Source organism: Octopus sinensis, linkage group LG20, assembly GCF_006345805.1.
Source record: "Octopus sinensis linkage group LG20, ASM634580v1, whole genome shotgun sequence".
NCBI lineage: Eukaryota > Metazoa > Mollusca > Cephalopoda > Octopoda > Octopodidae > Octopus > Octopus sinensis.
Genome location: NC_043016.1, coordinates 26,207,493 through 26,229,269, shown reverse-complemented (window position 1 = coordinate 26,229,269; position 21,777 = coordinate 26,207,493). Strand labels below are relative to the sequence as shown.

The 21,777-nt window shown below is 34.6% G+C and overlaps 2 protein-coding genes across 6 annotated transcripts in view; both read left to right on the top strand.

Annotated features, from left to right (window-relative positions):
• LOC115222628 overlaps positions 1-15,493 on the top strand; it is a 102,637-nt gene extending 87,144 nt beyond the window's left edge. For 4 of the 5 annotated variants that reach the window (XM_029792934.2, XM_036511493.1, XM_036511494.1 and 1 more), the window contains 2 exons: positions 7,231-7,287; positions 15,221-15,493. The gene's annotated coding sequence lies outside the window, so the exon portion shown is untranslated. The remainder of the gene's footprint in view (positions 1-7,230; positions 7,288-15,220) is intronic. The other variant, XM_029792936.2, reaches the window with a different exon arrangement.
• Positions 6-386, top strand: LOC115222497 (protein FAM200A-like). The gene has a single exon (XM_029792726.1). It carries the CDS (start codon positions 6-8, stop codon positions 384-386), a length of 381 nt encoding a protein of 126 aa, XP_029648586.1.
• Positions 15,494-21,777: the final 6,284 nt, after the last annotated feature.

The following is a 21,777-nucleotide window of genomic DNA, read 5'->3' as shown; positions in this document are numbered from 1 at the left end:
AGGCAATGAATTTTCCTTCTTGGTTAACTCAACCGCTTCTGATTAACGTTTCTGATGCTACAATCCAATACCAAGAAGAGTTATCAGAATTACAACATGATGAATCAGTGAAGACTTTGTTTAAATTGAAAGGTACAAAGATGTGGCTATATGACGAGGTTGAAAGAAAATATCCTAAAATTTCTACATCAGCGAGAGAGCTACTGATTCCTTTCCCTTCGTCTTATTTGGTCGAATGTGGTTTTAGTGCAGTTGATAATTTGCTCGAAGCCAAGAGAAACCGGCTTGAGATTACAAAACATGGCGATTTACGACTGAAATTAACAAAGTTGTCTCCTCAAATTAAAAACTTGTGCTGTATGCATCAGGCACAGGGTTCTCACTAAATTAGTCGAGCTGACCGTCAAATAATTGAACTGAAAAAACGTGTTTCTTTATTCTTTATAATTGACATTTTTTAAAAACATGAGAAATCGTAATAATTTTATCGATTTATTGGGTGTTATGCACTTTCAGTGCCTGTTGTTTCAATTCTCAAACTATTTTTTTGTATTTTGAATACAATTTTTTAATTTTTGATTTTTTTTCAATTGTAAGTAGGCCCACATGTACTTGTAAATGTGAGTGGACATGGGAAAAGGTGGGGCGTAAAAACTTTTGCTATGAAAAAGTGGGGCGCCGGGAAAAAAGGTTGGGAAACACTGGTCTAGATACTTATTAATCAGACTACGCACATATATTTAGATAATAAGAATAAAAATGGGATTTAAAAATCCTGGCAGATATCAATAAAGCACTCAGTTTTAAATGAATCTGGTCAACTATGTCAAACAATCGGACACCAATCAATGCAAGTAGAATAAACATCCAAGGTAATTTCTTTTGTCTGACAAGTAGATCCAAATATCATTTAGAAGAATTTCGAGAAATTCAGAGTGTCAGACAACAAAAATACAGATAGAGAAAATCACATCTTTAATTTCAGAATTTACCATACAACACTGGTGATCATCTCTGTTGCATCAACTTATTTATGGTAAATTCTACAATTAAAGATGTGATTGTGTCTATTTTTCTGTATTTTTATTATATTATATTATATTATATTGTATTATATTATTATATCAAATATATATATATATATATATATATATTTCTTTCCTTCCCTGAGCGTCTTCTAATACTTTGCATGTACCACGTCCTCGTGTTGTTGTTCTTTCTTTGTGTTTGTTCTTCGTTTTTTTGGGGGGTGGGGGATTTACTATATATATATATATATATATATATAATATTTTTTGGGGGGTGGGGGATTTACTATATATATTTATATATATATATATATAATGTAAAGTATAGAAGCCATCTTAATATGGCTAACCACATAGGGGAGGGGGTGTTACTGTAGCTTTATAGCCCCAGGAGATCGTCATCTCCAGCTGGCTTTAGACACCATTTCAGTGCCAGCTGGAGACGACAATCTCCTGGGGCTATAAAGCTACAGTAACACCCCCTCCCCTATGTGGTTAGCCATATTAAGATGGCTTCTATACTTTACATTATCGAGCGATTACTGTTTACATCTCATTCTGAGATTTAATAATGCTATATATATATATATATATATATATAGATGAGTGTATTTTTACCTTGTTAGCAATTAACACAGAAAAAATAAATAAATAGTTACCAGGGTAGCAAAAATCTCACAAGTAAAGATGTTGTAACTCCTTGTTTATAAAGGTAGAAACTTCGTGTTTACGTGGAATATTTTGAATAATATATGAATAAATAAATGGAGTTTAACGCAGGTGTAAACAAAATATTTTTACTTTCGCCGCATGTTTCGAAAATTCCACTGATACTATTCAAAAGAATAAATGGTATAAACAATGCAATCTTCTCTTCAGGAAAGTGAAAAAAACGAAACTCGTCAATAAGATATTTTAGCAAAAAATGATGGATTTGACAGAATGCTATTAATATGATGGATTTGACAGAATGCTATTAATATTGTTTAAAAAAACGTTATATGATATAACGTCATAAGTAGCTAACAGAAAGAGTAGGGATATTAATAGTGAATGTTAAATATAAAGGAAATTAAAGTTTAAATTATATATAATGATAGAGACTACTTATATGCACTAAATGTGTGTTTTTGCCAATGCTTACATCTGTATGCTCGCTTTATAACCGTGTTTACTAGAGTATTTTTAGAAAAAATAATGAAAAATAGCTCAGAATTGCAGAGCTATTTTTCATGAATGAAATTTAATAATATTTTAGTATGTCTAAAGGAATTTAAAATTATTTTTATGCATTTGTGTACATTTAAACTAATTAAATATTATTTTACAGAATAATAGAATTAAAATTTCTTTGATTAAAACCCTTTCTAACATGGAAGTATCCAAAGAGCACTTAAGGCGCATAATGCTTAATGAGTACAAAAAAGGAAACCCTGCAGCCAAAGCGACTCGAAACATACACTCAGTTTATGGGAAAGAATGCTTGAATGAAAGAACTTGCAGAAGATGGCTTGCAAAATTCAGAAGTGGAGATTTCAGCCTTGAAGATGAAGATCAAACAGGATGTCCAGTTGAGTTTGATGATAAGCTCCTTGAGGCATTACTTGAAGAAAATCTTGCATTATCAGTTGAAGAATTGGCAATAAAGCGTAGTTCAAACCATACAACTGTTCATCATCATCTTCAACAACTTGGAAAGTACAAATGTTCATCGTTATCTTCAACAAGTTGGAAAGGTTCCTAAACTTGGAAAATGGGTGCCTCATGAATTGTCCGAAAGCAACTGCAAATCCCGAGTTGACATCTGCTCTTCTCTCCATTCTTGTGAACTCGTTTCATCCTTTTTGGATAGATTTGTGACTGGTGACGAAAAATGGATCTTCTATCGAGATGTTAAGCACTGTAAACAATGGCTTGGTAAAAGGGAAAAAGCTCAACCACAATCGAGAAGGGAACTTCATGGGGAAAAAATTCTTCTCTCTATCTGGTGGGATTGCAAAGGAGTAATTCACTTTGAATTATTACCACCTAATGCAACAATCAATGCTCAAGTCTACTGTCAGCAATTAGAGCGTTTCAACCAAGCTTTGAAGAAAAAAAGACCCACTTTAGTGAATCGAAAAAGAGTGATGTTTCATCAGGATAATGCGCAACCCCACACTGCAAAGATCACATAACAGAAGATCGAAGAGCTTGGTTGGGAAAAAATTCCTCATTCACCTTATTCTCCTGACCTTGCTCCTACAGACTACCATTTGTTTTGTAGTTTACAGAATCATTTGGGGGACAACTTTTGCAAGCTAGGAGGAGGTCGAAACTGACATTTTAGAGTTCTTCGCTTTGAGACCAAAAGAGTTTTACATTAATGGATTAAAAAGCTTGTAAATAGATGAAAGGAAGTCATAGATAATCAGGGAAAGTACACTGATGGTTAAATTTCAATTAAATATAACATTTTATCACTTGTTTTCTTTATTGAAAATTTGGACAGAACTTATGGGATGACCTGATATATATATATATATATATATATATATATATATATATATATATACATGCCCAGGACCATGTAGTTGGGAAGCAAGCTTGTTATCTTGTTATCACACAGCCATGTCTGCACCTATATATATATATACATATATGTGTATATATATATATATATATATATATATGTATATATATATATAGGTGCAGACATGGCTGTGTGATAACAAGATAACAAGCTTGCTTCCCAACTACATGGTCCTGGGCATGGCACCTTGGGAAAGTGTCTGCTATAGCCTTGGGCTGACAAATGCCCTGTGCTTATTTCTCATGTGTTTACATATTTTTCACTTGTTGGTGGTGTCCTGTACTTATTGTGAATTTTTTATTTATTTGTAATCGAATACTGCACAGCCTTGTCCACAGTAAGTTCTTATGTTTATTTATAATTTCTGCGGCTCCACACTCTGTTTTCTTTTTTTCGCTCTATCCCTTTATAATCGTCTATATTTTCCGTTTCTCCCCTCCTTCTCTGCTGTCCCCTGCCTATCTTTCTTCCACTCCCCACTATCTTTCATTCCTTCTCCCTTCGTTTCTTTTCCCTCACCCTCTCTCTTGTCTTCACTCTGCAGGCCATTTCTTTTCCCATCTTCTCCAGACAAGACGTCAATCGCGCTGGACGTCATTTCTCTCGCCTCCTGACATTTTTTTTCTTCTGCTATTTTCTTCTCTTCTGTTTATTCTATAAACATTTTTTTTCTTCTGCTATTTTCTTCTCTTCTGTTTATTCTATAAACAGAAGAGAAGAAAATGGTAGGTCAATATGTAGTTATAAATAAGACGTTTACAAAAATATCCTAAGGCCTCTTCAGAGGCTAATATAAGTAAAATGAGACATACTTATCTACATGGCCGAAACAGCTGTAAGATGTAGTCTATATTTATATTTATGTGTACTTATATTTATATTCTCTTATACATATTCTATTTATTGTATAACATTACTCTTTTATGTACACTCCTTTATGTATACTGTGTTGCTCTACATTGTTATGTTTAACCTTATAGTTTCTTATGTGGTGGTTTAATAAAGTATGTGATTGAGTATTATCTGGTAATTGATATTTGATTTCGATATATATCTCCATTTTCTTATTTTGTATTATGAATTTGTGGTAAAACATTTTACCTTTGCCCATATAATACAGTAAATTAATTAATTGCATCGCAATTCTTAACATTTATGTATTAACTTTGTTGGGTACTTCACTAGCAGTATATTGGATATATGTTATCCCATGGAGGGTTGCATTTACAACCCCTATCTCAATTTATATATATATTTATAGGGTGTGGTGAATATATTGTCGTCTAAATTACGCAAAAGTGAAAATAACACTGACATCTCGTTTTAACAGATATATTTACCAAAATTACATAAAAATATCCTGCAATCCTAAAGAGTAAATTTATTCAATAAAATCGCCATTGGTTTCAACCACGACCTCCAGACGATTTTGGAATCTCCTGCAACTCTTCTGGACGGTCTCCTTGTTGAAGTTGGTGAATGCTGGCGTAATTCTTGCCTTCAGTTCATCTTTGGTGTTACAAGGAATTTTGCAGATCTCTCACTCAACTGTGCCTCATGCATAATAATCAAGGGAGTTGCAATCTGGGGAGTTAGGTGGTCAGATGTTAGGGGTGATGTGGTCATAAAAATTGTCTGACAGCCATGACTGGGTTCTCTTCCTTGTGTGGCATGGTGCAGAGTCCTGTTGCCAGACATAGTGTCTTCCATGCATATAAAATATACATATGTGTACACCCATATATACAAGTGTGTTGAGTAATTAATTAACAGACTAATTTTCAGAAGGATCCATGGTAGTTCAAAGCATCAACTCTCTTTCTCTTCCTCTCTCTCTCTTTCTCTTCCTCTCTCCCTCCCTCCCTCTCCCCCTCTCTCTCTCATTAAACACGTTTTCCATTCTATGTTTTCTTTCCTCATTTCTTTCTGTCAAAGAGCATAGGCTTGAAATATCAAAGACTCTTCCATTTTTCCTGTCTCTGTCTTAGTTTTTTTTGTCTATTTGAAGTATTAATACATACGTGCATACATACATACATGCATACATACATAAATAAATAAAAGTAGTAGTTTGCTGGAAGCATTGTGTATTGTTTGTGAAGTGTAACGTGTCTGGAATGGCACAACAAGGCAGAGTGGACAATAATAACTGATAGAAATAATTTAATTATTCATAGTCTGATATAATATTTCGAAATATAAAATTCCTTCTTTAGGTATTTCTAGGAATTAATGAAGTCACTGTTATAGTCGGTTTTCCAACGATTACTGAAATTTGTCAGAAGCGTCCCTGCAGTGGTCTCACAAAGATCTTTTTAGAATTCCTCATGAGAAGTGCATGTGGACGGTCATGTCTTGAGCTTGTGTGTATTGGCATATCTGCAGCACTGCTTCAAAGTTATGTGTTATAAAGGCATTTTTTAAAATATAAATAATGTTTTCTTACATGAGCATATTACAACCATGTATGTAGGATGTTGATGTTGTTAAATAATATATTGATTGTTAATTTCCAAACTGTTGTTAATTTGGGGCCCTAATCTCTCTATGAGGATAGCCTCCTTAATACTTAAATTTCCTAAATTTCTGTCATTGGCCCTAATTGTAACTGTTATGGTTTTGTTGGTGTTCCGGCAACTGTCTAGATGTTTTCTAAAGGAGGAGGCTTGTGTGTTTAGATGTTCTTTGTTGCGCATATATAACGGTCTTGTGCTACCCACATAGAAATTGTTGCATTTGCTACATTGGATTCACTATACAACATTTACCCGTTGGCATAAATCTGTGTCACAGATGGAGAAGTTAGCTAGTGTGCATTGATTGCTGTCCCTTGCTTGTTTCTTTGCTAAGTGTCTTCTCAGAGAGGGGCCAGTTGTGTGTCTAATCCTTTCTCTTCTTAGGGCTCTTCAGATGGCTGTAGTTATCCTCTCACTAAAATGGGGTATTTTAAGGAAGCATGTGTTGCTGGATTTTATTTGTGTTTCATGTGTTTGTCGTCTCAGATACTAAAGCCAATTCATCATTGATGTGTGTACATAAATACATATAAATACATGCACACAGACAATAACATAGATATGCTTGTACAATAACTAATACTGCTTAAGGTGAAAACGATTACCCATAAAATGGATCAAAATTGTTCTTAATGAAAGCATATTCAGTCTAATAGGAAATTGCTAATTGTTAGCCATTGCTATGCTGCCTGGTAACGACCTAGTCATGATGAAATAGATCTTTCAACAGAAACCCACTACAAGGATTGCATTGATATGCTCAACAACCTGTTTTTTTTCTTTCTTGAAACAAATTTTAATTCCATCTTCCAGGCACTGTGCTTGTGTGTGTGTGTGTGTGTGTGTGTGGTGTGTGTGTGTGTGTGTGTGTGTGTGTGTACGTGTGTTCATGTGCATGCATGTGTGTGTATTATGTCTGTAATTGTATGTAATTGTGTGTATAGTGTATTCTCCAAATTACACACATATGTACTTATGTGTGATTTTCATGATTATATATGTATTTATATATGCCCTTGTATTCATTATATATATAATGAATACATGTGTGTGTGTGTGTGTGTGTGTGTAATATGATATAATATATGTGTTTATACTTATTTTTTTGATACAGAACTTACTGGACAATTACAAAGACATGGTTGAGAATATTGCACTGACTTAATTTACAGTATGTTATGTATATATATATAATATTTGTGTAATGGTGTTGTATATGTGTAAAGATATTATACATATGTAATGTTTGTGTTATTATGCGTGCATGTGTTTGTGTGTTTCTGTCTGTGTGTGTATATATATATATATATATATATATCTGCTAGTTGTCCATGAATGAGACAACTAACTGATCAAAATGTTACCGTTTCTTTCCACGTGGAAAATTGTCTCCAGACAGTATTGACAACTCTTTAGATATGCTGGCTCGAAGTGCATACCTTCCGCCAAGCAATATATTACTTGTATGGCATACATCTGTTCCTCCAACTCATAACAAGCCTTGCACTTTTGCAATCAGCATGTCTGAAGTGTTGTTGATATTGTCATGTGGCAATATTAACACAAATCAACCATAAAATTCTGATCAGTTATATGCTATAATCAGTAATATATTGTTTGATATGTATGCATGTGTGTATGTGTATATATATATATATATTATGTATATATATTTGTATTTTTACATCGGTATATGTTTTAGAAGGTTGATTGTTATGGTCAATCAGAGACCTATAAAGTACTTAGCTGAACAGGCAACTTTTTTTTTCTTTTTTTTTTTTGTTGAGTCTGACAAGTCACCTATACAACTAAGAGCTTTATATATGCAAAACCAATGGTCACTCTCTGACCAGCCATAACAAACACTTTCCTAAAAAATATATTACTACTCTAATGTTTTAGAGTGTGCTTCTTTTTCGGATTTTAGAACTATTGGCAATTTATATACATATACATATATATATATATATATATGTATGCATATATATATATATGTATGTATGTATGTATACATATATACACACACACGCACACACACACGCACATACTTAATTATGTATGTGTGCATATTGTAACTGTATATATACACGTGCACACGTATATGAAGGTTCTACAACATGCAATGTTTTTAAGTGAGCATACCTTTTATATTAACTGACATAGATTGTTCAAATTACACATGTTACACATGGGTAAAGTGTCTCTTCCTCTATGTGAAGGTACTCCATCAAAAATGATGTATTTGTGCCCTCATTGATCCCAACTCTTTAATCTTCTTTGAAAAGAAAATTTATATTTTCTTTTTTTCACAAACACTTTCATCTCTTCTTTGTCATCAAATTGTTGTCCACAAAGACTGCCCTTCATTGAAATGGAAAAGTGGAAGTCAGAGGACACTATTTCCAGGCTGTATGGCAGATGAGGGACCAGTAACCAGCCCAATTTGCTGATTGCTTCATTTGTTACCAAAGATCTATGTTGTCATTACATTATCAGGATGAATGTGGATTGTTTTAGGTTTCTTATTTGGACCTTTCTTCCTAATGGCTTCTCCAAGCTGTCTAAGTGTTCTACTCACTCTCTACTGTACAGCCACGCTCCAGAATATCAAGAAGAATGGATGTCCTTGTCATCCCCCAAAACAGTCACCATGACTTTCCTTACCTGTCACTGGTTTATGAAGTTCTTATGCTTTGCAGGAAAGGTGTGACACCATTCCATGGACTGAGCTTTCATTTCCAGATCACAAAAATTTGTCCACATTTCATCCCCTGTCACCAGATTGGTGGTAAAAAAAAATGTGTCTTCATTGGTTTCAAATGCTTCCTGCAGACAGTGCAGACTTTTGCTCTTTTTACCTCTATATCAGTTGTTAACTGCCAATAAACCCACTTTGCACATCCTTTCTGATACACAAAGTTATCCCTATCTTCTGTTACGTATTATGGCCACAGTTGTCCTGTTGTGCAGCAAGGTCACTGACAGTGACTCAACTGTCCATGCAAATCATTTTTCCCATTTACTGGCATTCCATATCAAATATCACAGTCGCTGATCTCCCACTGCATGATTTGTTTTAGATACTAGTCACCCACCTTTTACCCTTTAGTATTCAAACTGGCCCTATTAGGGCCAAATATTGGGCCTGTTTTATGTTCAAACTGACCAGACCAGGCCTCTCATACCCACTCTAATATGTCATTCTAAAAATAAACAATCACATCATTGGAATCTCAAAACTACGAGATAATGTATAATTAATTCAAAACAATGTGAATAAATAAGCATTGAATATGGTAGAATAACCTGAATGCCAAAGGGTTAAACTTCATTCATTTGGGCACAATCAGCCCAAAGCCTTCTGTGAATGCTGAACAGCCTTTATCCCTCTTTCACCAAAAACTTCATCATGACAGCATGTTGCTTCAGCCTGGAACCCATTACTTGCTTACATTGAAGAACCTGAGCAAGACATTGTATTTCACATTGCTCCAGTCCACTCAGCTGAAAAAAAATAAGAAAATATGTAGTACTTTTAGTTCAAAGGGCCAGCTTTGACTCATTCTGTGTCATGTTGAATTTCCCTGAGAACCATATTAAGGGTACACATGTCTATGGAGTGCTCAGTCACTCGCATGTTAATTTCACAAGCTGGCTGTTCCATTGCTTAAATCAACTTAAAATCCTTAAAAATGTTTTAGCCCGAAGGCTGCGGCCATGCTGGGGCACCACCGCTGAATGAGCTACACTAGTATGTGAATCCACCTCTGATACGTGGCACTTGATCAACAAGGGAGTTCGATGCCGCTGCCCGCATCTGTGTCTTCTGTCGTGAGGTAGGTTAATCTGGGACCCCCGACAAGAAGAGATCCAGTTTAGTTTTAAAGAAACCCACATCCACACCATGTAAGTCTCTCAGGCATTTAGGGAGGATGTTAAAGAGCTGTAGTCCTCTGAAACCCAAGCTGTTGCAGTATCTGGACCTGTATTTTGATGGTGATGTTGGAATCTTTGGCACCATGCAGTGGCGCCCCGTTCTGCAGTTGGGGTAACTTTGAATGCCAAAGTTTGGGAGAAGACCCTCCAGGATCTTGGAACATTTGTCAGCATAACCGATGGAGTACCAGTTGTGAAGAACAAATAAAAAAAGAATTTCTATAGAGGGAGATTTATTCTATCAATACATGCAATTTGAACAGTTTATATCATTAGATAAAAATGTAACTCCCGCTTTTTTGTATTACCTTTACTGCAACCCAGTGTAAGCATGTATGTGTTGTATGTTTGTGTGTTCCCTTTGTCAGGAAATTTGTGTGCTGATTGAAGACAAAGTCAGCATGCATGTAAACAGTGTTATTTGCTTACAGTCTTCTGTGAAGCAGGCTTTGTCAGTGTACTGTTTGTTATTTGGCAGATTAGTGGAAATATTCCCTTGCTTGGAAACAGGGAAGGGTTGGCAAGAGGAAGAAGCGAGTCCAGTGGTAAAAACATCTACCACAACAGTTTTTGCTTAACCCATGCAAGCAGACAGAGATATTTGGATCTAAAATAATAACGCTGATGATATATGCATGCACATCCACACACACACACATGACTCTTATATATATATATATAATATATATATATATATATATATATATATATATATATATATAATGCAAAGGTGTATGGACTCGAGGTTAGAGTGTTCAGTTCATGGTAATGTTGGCCAAGATATTGGCCAGATCAACCTTTTCATACTTACCCTATAATGTCATTCTAAAGATAATCACATCATCAGAATCTTGAGGTTACAAAATAATGCATAATTCAATATAATGTGATTATATAAACATTACATTTGACAGAGTAATCTGAATGTTAAAGAGTTGAACAACTATATTTGTTTACTCGGATGATGGCACTTACAAACCCAGCTGTGTTTCTGTTAGGACAAGACAACCAGTAGTGGTGCTTAGGGAAGCAAATGATTCTATTTGCCTCAGCGCAGATTTTTTGACTGGATTAAATGAAACCTTAGAAGACCACTCTTACCCTCTACCTAGTCCTGAAAACATTTTCAGCAAGCTTAATTGTGGTCGTTACTTTGCAAAAATCAAACAATTATGGAGATTATTGTAGAAAAAATGCAAAATGAATTAAATGACAGTTACAAGAGATACAAAAGATATTTCCATCCCAGACAGCCAGTATGGGTGTGGCAATTTAGAAAGGAAAGTTTAGTGTGGTTGCTTGGTATAGTTTAAAAAGTGTTATGGAAAAGTTATTTATGAAATTCAAGTGGATGATCAAATCTCAGCAAAACAAGAAATAAATCTGAATAATAGAGTTCAAAGAAGTGAGACACACCTGGACATTCTGATGGAAGAATCCAATTTACCTTCATCACAAGAATATATGCAAAAGAATTATTTCCCAAGTCAAACTTAATGAAGTTCTACTTGAGTGCACCAGAAGTTAAACAGGATCATTCTAGATCCGCACAAGAATTTCTATGGCAGTGGAATTTAATTTTTTGTTGACAGGAAGATGTTAGGGATAAGAAAATAAATAGTTTTTAGCACATGGACGTTTTAGTATATGAATGTAGCATTCAACATGGTACATTCCTGGAAAAATCAGTCTCTCTTCCATGTGTAATTCTTGCTCAGTTTTGTTGTCTAACAGACAGTTTTGTTTTTGCTGATTGTGATAATACAACTCTAATCTTAAGTAAAAGTGAGTTATGAGTTCTTTTCTTTTTCACTGGAATCTTGTGGATTATATATTTTATTATTCTTGTACTTGAGGCCCAAATTTCAAATTATCATTACAGTTACAATAGTTTCTTTTGAGTTTCAAAATCATTAAATTGACCAGATATAATGCCATCATGGAATATAAACATAACAGTACTGGCAGCAAGAAGGAAAGCTGTCAATATTCATGCACATTGGGTTCTCTGATGATTTTGAAAATTGAAAGAAACACAAATCTTGTAAGTAGCATCATCTGGTTAAACAAATATCTCCACTCCAACAAATGTTATTCAGTACTTTACTTCAAATTGTGGCTCCCCCAGTTTTTCATCTCTCTCTCCCATTTATGCACACACACACACACACATTCATATAAAAATAGATAATATATAAAAGGTCCAAAGTAATATATATACAGTATATATGAGATCAGTTAATAAGTTGTTGAAATCCATGATAATTTTATGTGAAATTTATGCTTTTCTATTCTAAATATATGTGTGCATGTAATATAAAGATATATTATATTGTATGGCTACACACACACACACACACACAGTCACTCACACATATATTTGCATGGTCATTGTTGTTATTATTTTTGTTGTTGTTATTGTTGTATCCAAAGTGAGCTAATTTAAAAATTATGTATAACAATTATAAAGACCATCAGATACTTACATGGTTAATATGTTGCCTCTGTAATCATTATCATGCTGTATTCCTTACAACATAATTATTTCTAATTAGATTTTGAATGGTTACTACATTAAATATATTAAATGTATCTTAACTATTTCTTCCCATGCAGACAGTACCTCTGAGTAATTTTCATCAGTGATCTATTATTATTTTAAAATATGATTTTTGATTTTTCATTTTTTTGCATTTACTGGCAATAGGGAAAACATCTAGTTCTAGAAAACTCTGCTCAACTTATTCTCGACTGGACCGTGGTAAAGTAGACATTAAAATGATGACAATGACAACAACTGGTGTACAATGTTGAACATTCTTTAAAAACTTGTTGAAAATGGATTTTAATTCCAAGATTCAAAGTAAAGCATACAAAAACTAAGATGTCTGTTGTCTGTGCACCAACTGAAAATGAAGTAAAGTCATGTTCTGTAAACAGTGCCATGATGTTCTTAATGGCATACCTGACTAGGACATTAACTTGCTGACAGGTGACATGGATTCACAGAATAGTGGGAAGAGAGGAGGACTAGAATATGTGATTGGATCACATGGATTACTTCAATTAAGAATTGATGACAGAGAAAGGCTATCAACCCTTTAGCATTGAGATTACTCTGTCAAATGAAATGCTTGTTTATTCACATTGTTTTGAATTAATCCCATATTATCTCATAGTTTTGGGATTTTGATTATATGATTTTCATTTTTAGAGTGGTGACATTGTCAGGTAAGTGTAAGATACCAGATGTGTCCAGTTTGGACATGAAACTGGTAGAATATTGGGGCTGGGTTTGCCTTATTTGTATGCTAAAGGGGTAATCATATTCAAACAAAAATAGCATGGGCAATGGAAATACCTAGTTTATCCACAAACAGATACATGAGAAAATTAGGCAATAATCAGATGGAAATATCAAGAATGAAATTAATTACCTGTTTGTGAACTAAAAATTGAAATCAGTGCTTCACAATTTACAAGCCTTTCAAGGAGCAGATGTTTACTCTAATCACCTCCTTTTTTATGTAAGTGGTTGTTAAAGTATGGCTGAAGAAAATCCAGAGAATGGTTGAGATATATACAAGAGAAAAATTGAAAAATGACAACATCAAAGCACAGTTGCAACTGACATTGAAAAACATGCATAATGGCCTTCTAATTGGCCTGTGATGTTGAAGAACAGTGGGATGTATTAAGAGATGTGATCAGAAACAATGCAGGATAGGAGAAAGTCTATGAGACAGAGAGAAGTGTGACAAAAAAAAGTTGAATTTGGTTAAGAACATTGGTGTTGATTGGTGGGGGGAAAATAAGAAAACAATGTAGTAGACAGCTGCATCAAGAACATACTCCATAGAAAAGAACCAATTGTTGGATCACAATTTGAAAAGAAGCTTCAGAGCAGGAAAGAAGGCTTGGTTTGAAGAAAAAGATGAAGCAACACCTGAAATTGATATGAAGACTCTGTAGAAAATTAGTTGGGAGAAAAGACTCAGTGGAATGTGCCAGTAAAAGACAAGATTTAGAAAGTGTAGAGCAAAAGAACAATTGTGGGTGCTTTTCTTTTTTGTAGAATTCTGCTATGGCAATTTTGTGCTACTGTTGATGCAAAATTATGAGAGCTGGCAGAGAACAATAACAATAATATTGTGAAGAAAGTTTCACAAAACAGAATATCAACAAGGGCACCATTGTCTGGACTTTGTAAGTCGAGCACTTAGCATTTGTTGATAAATTTTATTTATTTTAAAAAGAATTTGACAGTATTCCTCAAGAGAGAGAGAGAGAGTTTCTGTGGAGCATCATAAAGATTACAGGATCCCGGAGCACCACATTTCAATATTTAGAAACATATAGCATAAGAATGTAACTGATCATATCCTGCAGTAGCCAGATCAGCGGTATGTAAAAACAGCATTGAAATGAACATCAACAGAAGGAAAAAAGATGAGAAAGGCTACAGATTACACAGAGAGAGACATCTGAGAAAATACAGAAAATGCAACTGATTGAAATAACTAAAGTACAACTGCCAACTAATATGCAAACGAACACATGTGGGTCGAACTACATGACTGACTTGGATGATTCTCCCAGCAAGTATGGTGAAGTGTTATATCAAAACATGCCACAATTGCTAGCCCTACTTACCAAGACCATTAAAATAATGTTATTCATTTGCTAATGTTGTATTTTCTTCACTGCATAGTTATTTTTAATTTGCTTTCCAATATTCACTGTATTGATCACATTAACATTATCTTAACTATTATATTTCCATGTGGATGATACTGAGTAAACGATCTTAGTAATTTATTTTATGCTCTGTTTGTTTATTCATTTTTATATAATATTGCATGTCTACGTAGTGATTCTTTCATAACATCTTTGGCAAATACAGTGAAGTCTATGCTTCTCTGATGAGGTCTAATAAATCTGAAGCATGTCTGAAGTTATCTCATATGCTTGCCATAATAATTAAAATGGCCATTAGCCATTGAGGTAACGTTGCCTATTGTTTTTCGATTAACTATTTAATTGTCACTGCATTGAACTATGCTAAACATTAACATGACTAATGCAGGGTTTTGGTTTGGTGCCAGTGCTTTTGGCTTCAATAATAATTTCATATGAATTGAATTATTGTTTTTAACATATTTCCACAGGAATTTATCTCAACTAATACTACTGCTGCTGCTGTTGCCACTACTGCTGCTACTACTTCTGCAGATAATAATAACACTACTAATTATTCTTTTCAAAAATTGTAATTATGGTAATAACAATAATAATAATGGTAAAGGTTGTCGTGATGATTTTTCTTTTTGCCATCTGGGCACTATGATACAGAAACATTTAAAAGGAAAGAATAAAGAAAACACTATCTCATAACAAAAATAATTATGGTGGTGCTAATAAATTATTTTGAAAAAGCATAACTCATTTGTTTTGTTTTACTTTGAGTTGGATTAATTTGTCAGATTTTCTATTTAATCTATCATTCTTTTTTTAGTAAATTACTAATAATTTAGAAGTTTGCTTTGCAACCAGATGAGTCACACTATGTGACACCTTGGGTAGGTGTCTTTTTCTATAGCCCCAGGCCAACCAATGCCTTGTGAGTGAAGTTGGTTGTCGGAAACTGAAAGAAGCCTGTTTTATATGTGCATGTGTGTGTGTATCATCATCATCATCATTGTTTAATGACTAGCAGAGTCAAAAAATATTCTAACAAAATGTTTTACAGCTCGAATGCATATGATCACATGTTTGCTATGAGTGGAAGAATTCAAATACTTGGGAATCACGATTATATCTACAAGCATTATTCTAATTCAATTCCCTTGTAGATCTAATTTTATAGGTTTTTAGAAATGTAGAGTGAAATTTATGGCTACACAAGGGGATTGTATCTGTGAACTTATTTAACATATTAGTGGTATATAATTTAAGGATTAGATACGATTCCCTTATACACAATATATACCTACCAGAACCATTACCATATGGGGGAGCCCTCGCAATTATAGACCATGTCAGGTCATAAGGCAAATTATTATCCCTAAGTTTATTTATGTATGCCGCTAAGGTAGTGGAATTCTTATATTTAGGGTTTGGAAAGGAATTCAGATGGGCCCTATGTCTCCTTTTGAAATCTATTGTACTGCCAATATATATCTTGTTTTGTCTCTTGGGTATGCTAACTATACATTTATACACAACATTGGATCAAAGACATGATCCTGCAAACAGGCAGGTTTTGAGAGCTCTGCAGTTACAAATTTTATTCGGTGGCAACCTACTTTTAATGTTCTTATTTATATTGCCAGCATTATTAATATCATTAGACTGGGATATATACCTAATTTTAAATTCATTAAAGTTTGATTATAATTATTGTTACATTAGTATTTGGGGTTGGTACCTTAGCTTTACCCTTATTTCTGTTAGTACATAGTGCTAGTTCTAAAGCATTATTATTTGTTGCACTGTTGTCCTTATTTTTTGCTATATCCTTAATTTCATTAGTGCATGTTCTTTCCCCTAAATTATTATTATTACTTACCCTATTGTTGACCTTATTCATTATACGTTTAATTTTACCCCTATTTATAGAAGCTATTATTGTCCCTAAGTTAGGCATTGCTGAGTACAAGAATTTTACAGTAGATTTATTACAAATGGTGTAATATCTGTGATGTTTTGGGAAGTTAGATTCTAGAATTTTAAAAAACAATCTAGGTAGATTCTTAACCCTAAGTGAGGAAAGAGGGGCAAACCAAATAACTTCAAGTAATCTGGGTTTACAATTTCTAATTGTATTAGAAGTCCCAGGAGTAGGAGGCTAATACTTATAATTATTATAATACCTATGATTTCTCAGCCTAAAGCATTTAATATGCGGTTGATTCGTGCTAGTATCATTTAATTGACCTATGTTCACTTATACCTATGCTATTATTAGTATAAATATTTGTGATCTTTCTTTTTAATTTAGTATCTGGTATATAGTAGATACTATATTAAACCCACTTAATTTCAAGGCATTATTATATGGGGGGGGGGGGGTGATTGAAGATTTCCTCATTAGCGGAAAGTTTATTTATAAGTATAAAGCTACAGTAACAAGCCCCTCCCCAAAGTGGTTAGCCATGATAAGATGGCTTCTATACTTTACATTATCGAGCGATTACTGTTTCAATCTCATTCTGAGATTTAATTATATTTATAAGTAATTTTATATGTATTTTTATATATTCTTATATCTCTTCTATATATGAGATAAAGTGTCTTGCTCAACAACACAACACAAGGCCTGGTCCAGTAATCGAACTCACAACCTCATAATCATAAGCTCAACACTCTAACCTTGTAAAGTCAATACCACCATGACTGATATCCAATCTACAGTGGAGAAGGCTAGCCACTGGATTTGATTAAAAGAGACGATGAGCGATGGCTAGAAGTATATTGAGTTCTTCATAACCAGCTGATCTAGCAAGCGGGGCCTCATATCAGTGAGGGGGGGGGGGCCGGTGCGCATTGATGCCGTCGAGAGGTAGGCCCCGAAACGGCGCGCATTCTCTCCTGATGACCCCATACACTTGCTAGCTTCCAGTATACGGAGCTTTTAACTGGTAGCACTTGCATGTGCAAGTTGTTTGCAAGACATTTATATCCTTGGAGAATCTTTATGCCTGTACATGCATGATTTGTGTTGATGTGTATAAATATATATTATTCAACTACTTTGACTGAATATTTTCATTTATGTGTTCGGGAATCTGTTTGACTGCCTATGATTTGTGTTTTCAATTTCCTCTACTCTCTCTCTCTCTCTCTCTCTCTCTTTCTCTCCCTCTCTTTATATATATATATATATAGTGAAGGCACATGGCTCAGTGGTTAGAGGGTTGAGCTTATGATCATGAGGTTGTGAGTTCGATTACTGGACCAGGCCTTGTGTTGTGTTGTTGAGCAAGACACTTTATCTCATGCTGCTCCAGCTCACACATCTGTAGAAATGAGTTGTAACATTCCCAGTTCCAAGCTGTATCAGCCTTTGCCTTTCTCTTCGATAACATTGGTGGTGTGGAGAGGGGAGACTGGTATGCATGGGCAACTGCTGGTCTTCCATAAACAGCCTTGCCCGGACTTGTGCCTCAGAGGGGAACTTTTTAGGTACAATCCCATTGGCATTCATGACCAAAGGGGATCTTTACTCCTTTAATCCTATATATATTTGTGTATGTATGTTTATATGTGTGTATGTGTGTGTGTATATGTATGTATCTTCATCATCATTTAATGTCCACCTTTCATGCATGTATGGGTAGGACGTATATATATATATATATATATATATATATATATACTCTTGTGTCTGTTGTAGGCAGTATATGTTTTTTTTGTAGCGTTCAGGGGCAGCAAACAGAAGGGCCACCCCGAGCAGCACACACTTTAGCTATGCTAATGTACAAGGGCATCTGTTGACAGGCCAATGTTTGTTATTTCTATATTGCCCACATGGGGATAAACATAGAGGTGACAAACAAGGACAGACAAAGAATTAAGTTGATTACATTGAACCCAGTGCGTAACTGGTACTTAATTTATCAACCCCCGAAAGGATGAAAGGCAAAGTCGACCTCGGCAGAATTTGAACTCAGAATGTAACAACAGATGAAATACTGTTAAGCATTTCACCCTGCATGCTAACAGTCCTGCTAGTTCGCTGCCTTACACAAACATTGACAGGCCAATGTTTGTGTCTGCACCCCACCCCCACTGGCATTAGATGTGCATCATTTAGCATTCTTATATTTAGTATGTTAATCAACTCTTTGATTTAGTATCTGTCGACACCTGTCCTATTTCCTCCCTTGATTGATTTATGGTTACACACCCACACAGGTTCATTCATCCATAAAAAGGCATTCACACACACACACAGATATAAATGTATACATACAACTGGCTTCTTTCAGTTTCCATCTGCCAAATCCACTCACAAGACTTTGGTCAGTCTGAGGCTGTAGTAGACGACACTTGCTCAAGGTACCATGCAGTGGGACTGAACCTAGAACCATGTTGTTAGAAAGCAAACTTGTTATCACATATCTATGTCTGCGTCTATATGAAATTAATGATGAAACATATTTGGAAAATGTAGTCATTTAAAACAAAAGAAAAAATAATAGACAAATAGCTGTAGAGTTAAGAGGCTCACCTTGCAATCTTGTGGTTTTAGGTTCAGTTCTACTGCATGGTACCTTCACCAAGTGTCTTCTAAAATAGTTGCAAGTCAACTAATGTCTTGTGAGTGAATTTGGTTGCCATAAACTTTGTGGAAGATTGTGTGTGCGTGTGCATGTGGTGTGTCTGTGTGTGTATGTGTACATGAGTGTGTTTGCGTGTGTGTGTGTTTGAGTGCGCCTGTGTGTGTGCATGTTTGAGTGTGTGTGTTTGAGAATGTGTGTTTTTGAGCATGTGTGTGTTTGAGTGTCTGTGTATTTATGTGTGTGTGTGTTTTTGTGTTTGTTCCCCACCAGTGTTAGTTTGTTTACGTCCTTGCAACCTAGTAGCTTGGCAAAAGAGACAGATAGAACAAGTATTAGTTTGGTAAAGAAGATAGAAAAGGGATAGAAAGAAAAAGATAATTACTTAGGTTGTTTTGTTCAACTAAAACCCTTCAAGGTGGTGCCCCAGCATGGCTGCCATCCAGTGACTGATACAAGTAAAAATAACGTTTGACACATAAATGTTCTAGAAAATTCTCTTTTAAAATTACGCACGAAGTGTTGATAGATTAAGGAGAGGTGAGAGATTAGTCTCTGTCCAAAAGAATGGCATTTACTGGCAATGACAGGTAAGCCTGTACTCAATACGGAAAGATTATAACTTTAAAACTAAAAACACTACATGAGAAAGGGAGGAAAAATGAGAAAAGAAAATGGGGGAGAGAGACATAGAGAGGTATTTATGTATTATATCTCTGTATGTATATGTGTGAGTTTATGTGCACTGCAGATATGTGTTTGCATCTGTATACATACATGCTTGCACACAAGCACACACAAACACACACACACAGAGGCAGATATATCAACTCATCTATGTATGTGTGTGTATATGTATGTATGCATGTATGTACATATGTATGTATGTATGAATCTATGTACTTATGTATGTATTTATCCATCTATCAACATATATGTGCTTGTGTGTGTGTGTGTGTGTGTTTGTGTGTGTGTGTGTGTATAGATGTACATGGAAAGAAAGAGGGGAGAGAGAAAGGGAGAAAAAGATGGGAAGATAGATATAAATATGTATGTGAATACATAGAACGGGAGAGAAGGTGAAAGGTAGGTAGAGACAAGGAGATAGAGGTGGACAGAGAAAGAAGGAACAAGGAATTTCTCTTGCTCAGTCATTTACAACTAAAATTACTGATTCTTTAGGAAATTCTTATACTCTTTTGATCAATGCTTTTCTTGTTCTACTGGGAACCTATGGCTCATATCATCATCATCATCATCATTTAACGTCCGCTTTCCATGCTAGCATGGGTTGGACGGTTCAACTGGGGTCTGGGGAGCCCAAAGGCTGCACCAGGCCAGTCAGATCTGGCAGTGTTTCTACAGCTGGATGCCCTTCCTAACGCCAACCACTCCGAGAGTGTAGTGGGTGATTTTATGTGCCACCAACACAGGTGCTAGACGAGGCTGGCGAACGGCCACGCTCGGATAACACATGTATACATATATGCCTATATTTTGTCTCATACACATATAATCATGCAACTGCACACACAACATATATATATATATATATATATATATATATATAACATATATTGTTATACTTAGTGATGGTCATATTTTGCCAATTAAACACTTGCACTATAGATTTGGTTTTCACTTTAGCATCATTACTATTATTTTAGTTTCTTTGTCAAAGTTCTTTCATCACACATTCTGTGACCTCTTCAGTAACTTCCTGCACCATGTGTCTCCTCTTGTTATGCTCATTTCATTTTGTCTAGACAAAATATATAATGTCTCTTTTTACTTGACAAAATAGGATCTTCCCCATGTATAACAATATATATATATATATTATATATATATATATATTATATATAATATATATATATATATATATATATATATATATATGCACTTTCTGACAAGTTGTGGTGCACCTGAGCACTGTATACATAATTTCATTATTATTATATATATATATAGTAATAACTATAATCCTTGGATGGAATTAATTAATTTATAAACCAGTAGAAACAGAGGAAACAAAATACACTAACAAAAGAAATGGAAAAGCAAGTGATGAAATTATTTGGTTTAATCCAACTTTCAATTCACAGATAAAATCCAAAATAAGTCAGGAATTCTTTGCAACATTAGATAAGCACTTCCCAAGATCTAAATATCACAAAATCATCAACAGGCATAACATAAAATTAGCATATCTAATCTAAAATACCACATACATTAACTAAATAATGCAAAACTAAATAGAATAAAACTGGAGGGGTGATATGGAACAGCCGTATATCATTACACAGTATACAACAATGGAATGGTTGCAAATAAGAGTAATAAAAGCTCATCAATAGCAAAAACAGATCCAAACAACACCACTGAGTTGACAGTCCAATCCATACATAAGGAAAATGAGTACACGATTATAGGAGGAAGAGGAA

Coding starts and splice junctions, on each gene's coding strand:
- LOC115222497 (XM_029792726.1), top strand. CDS start 6: ATGAATTTTCCTTCTTGGTTAACTCAACCGCTTCTGATTAACGTTTCT.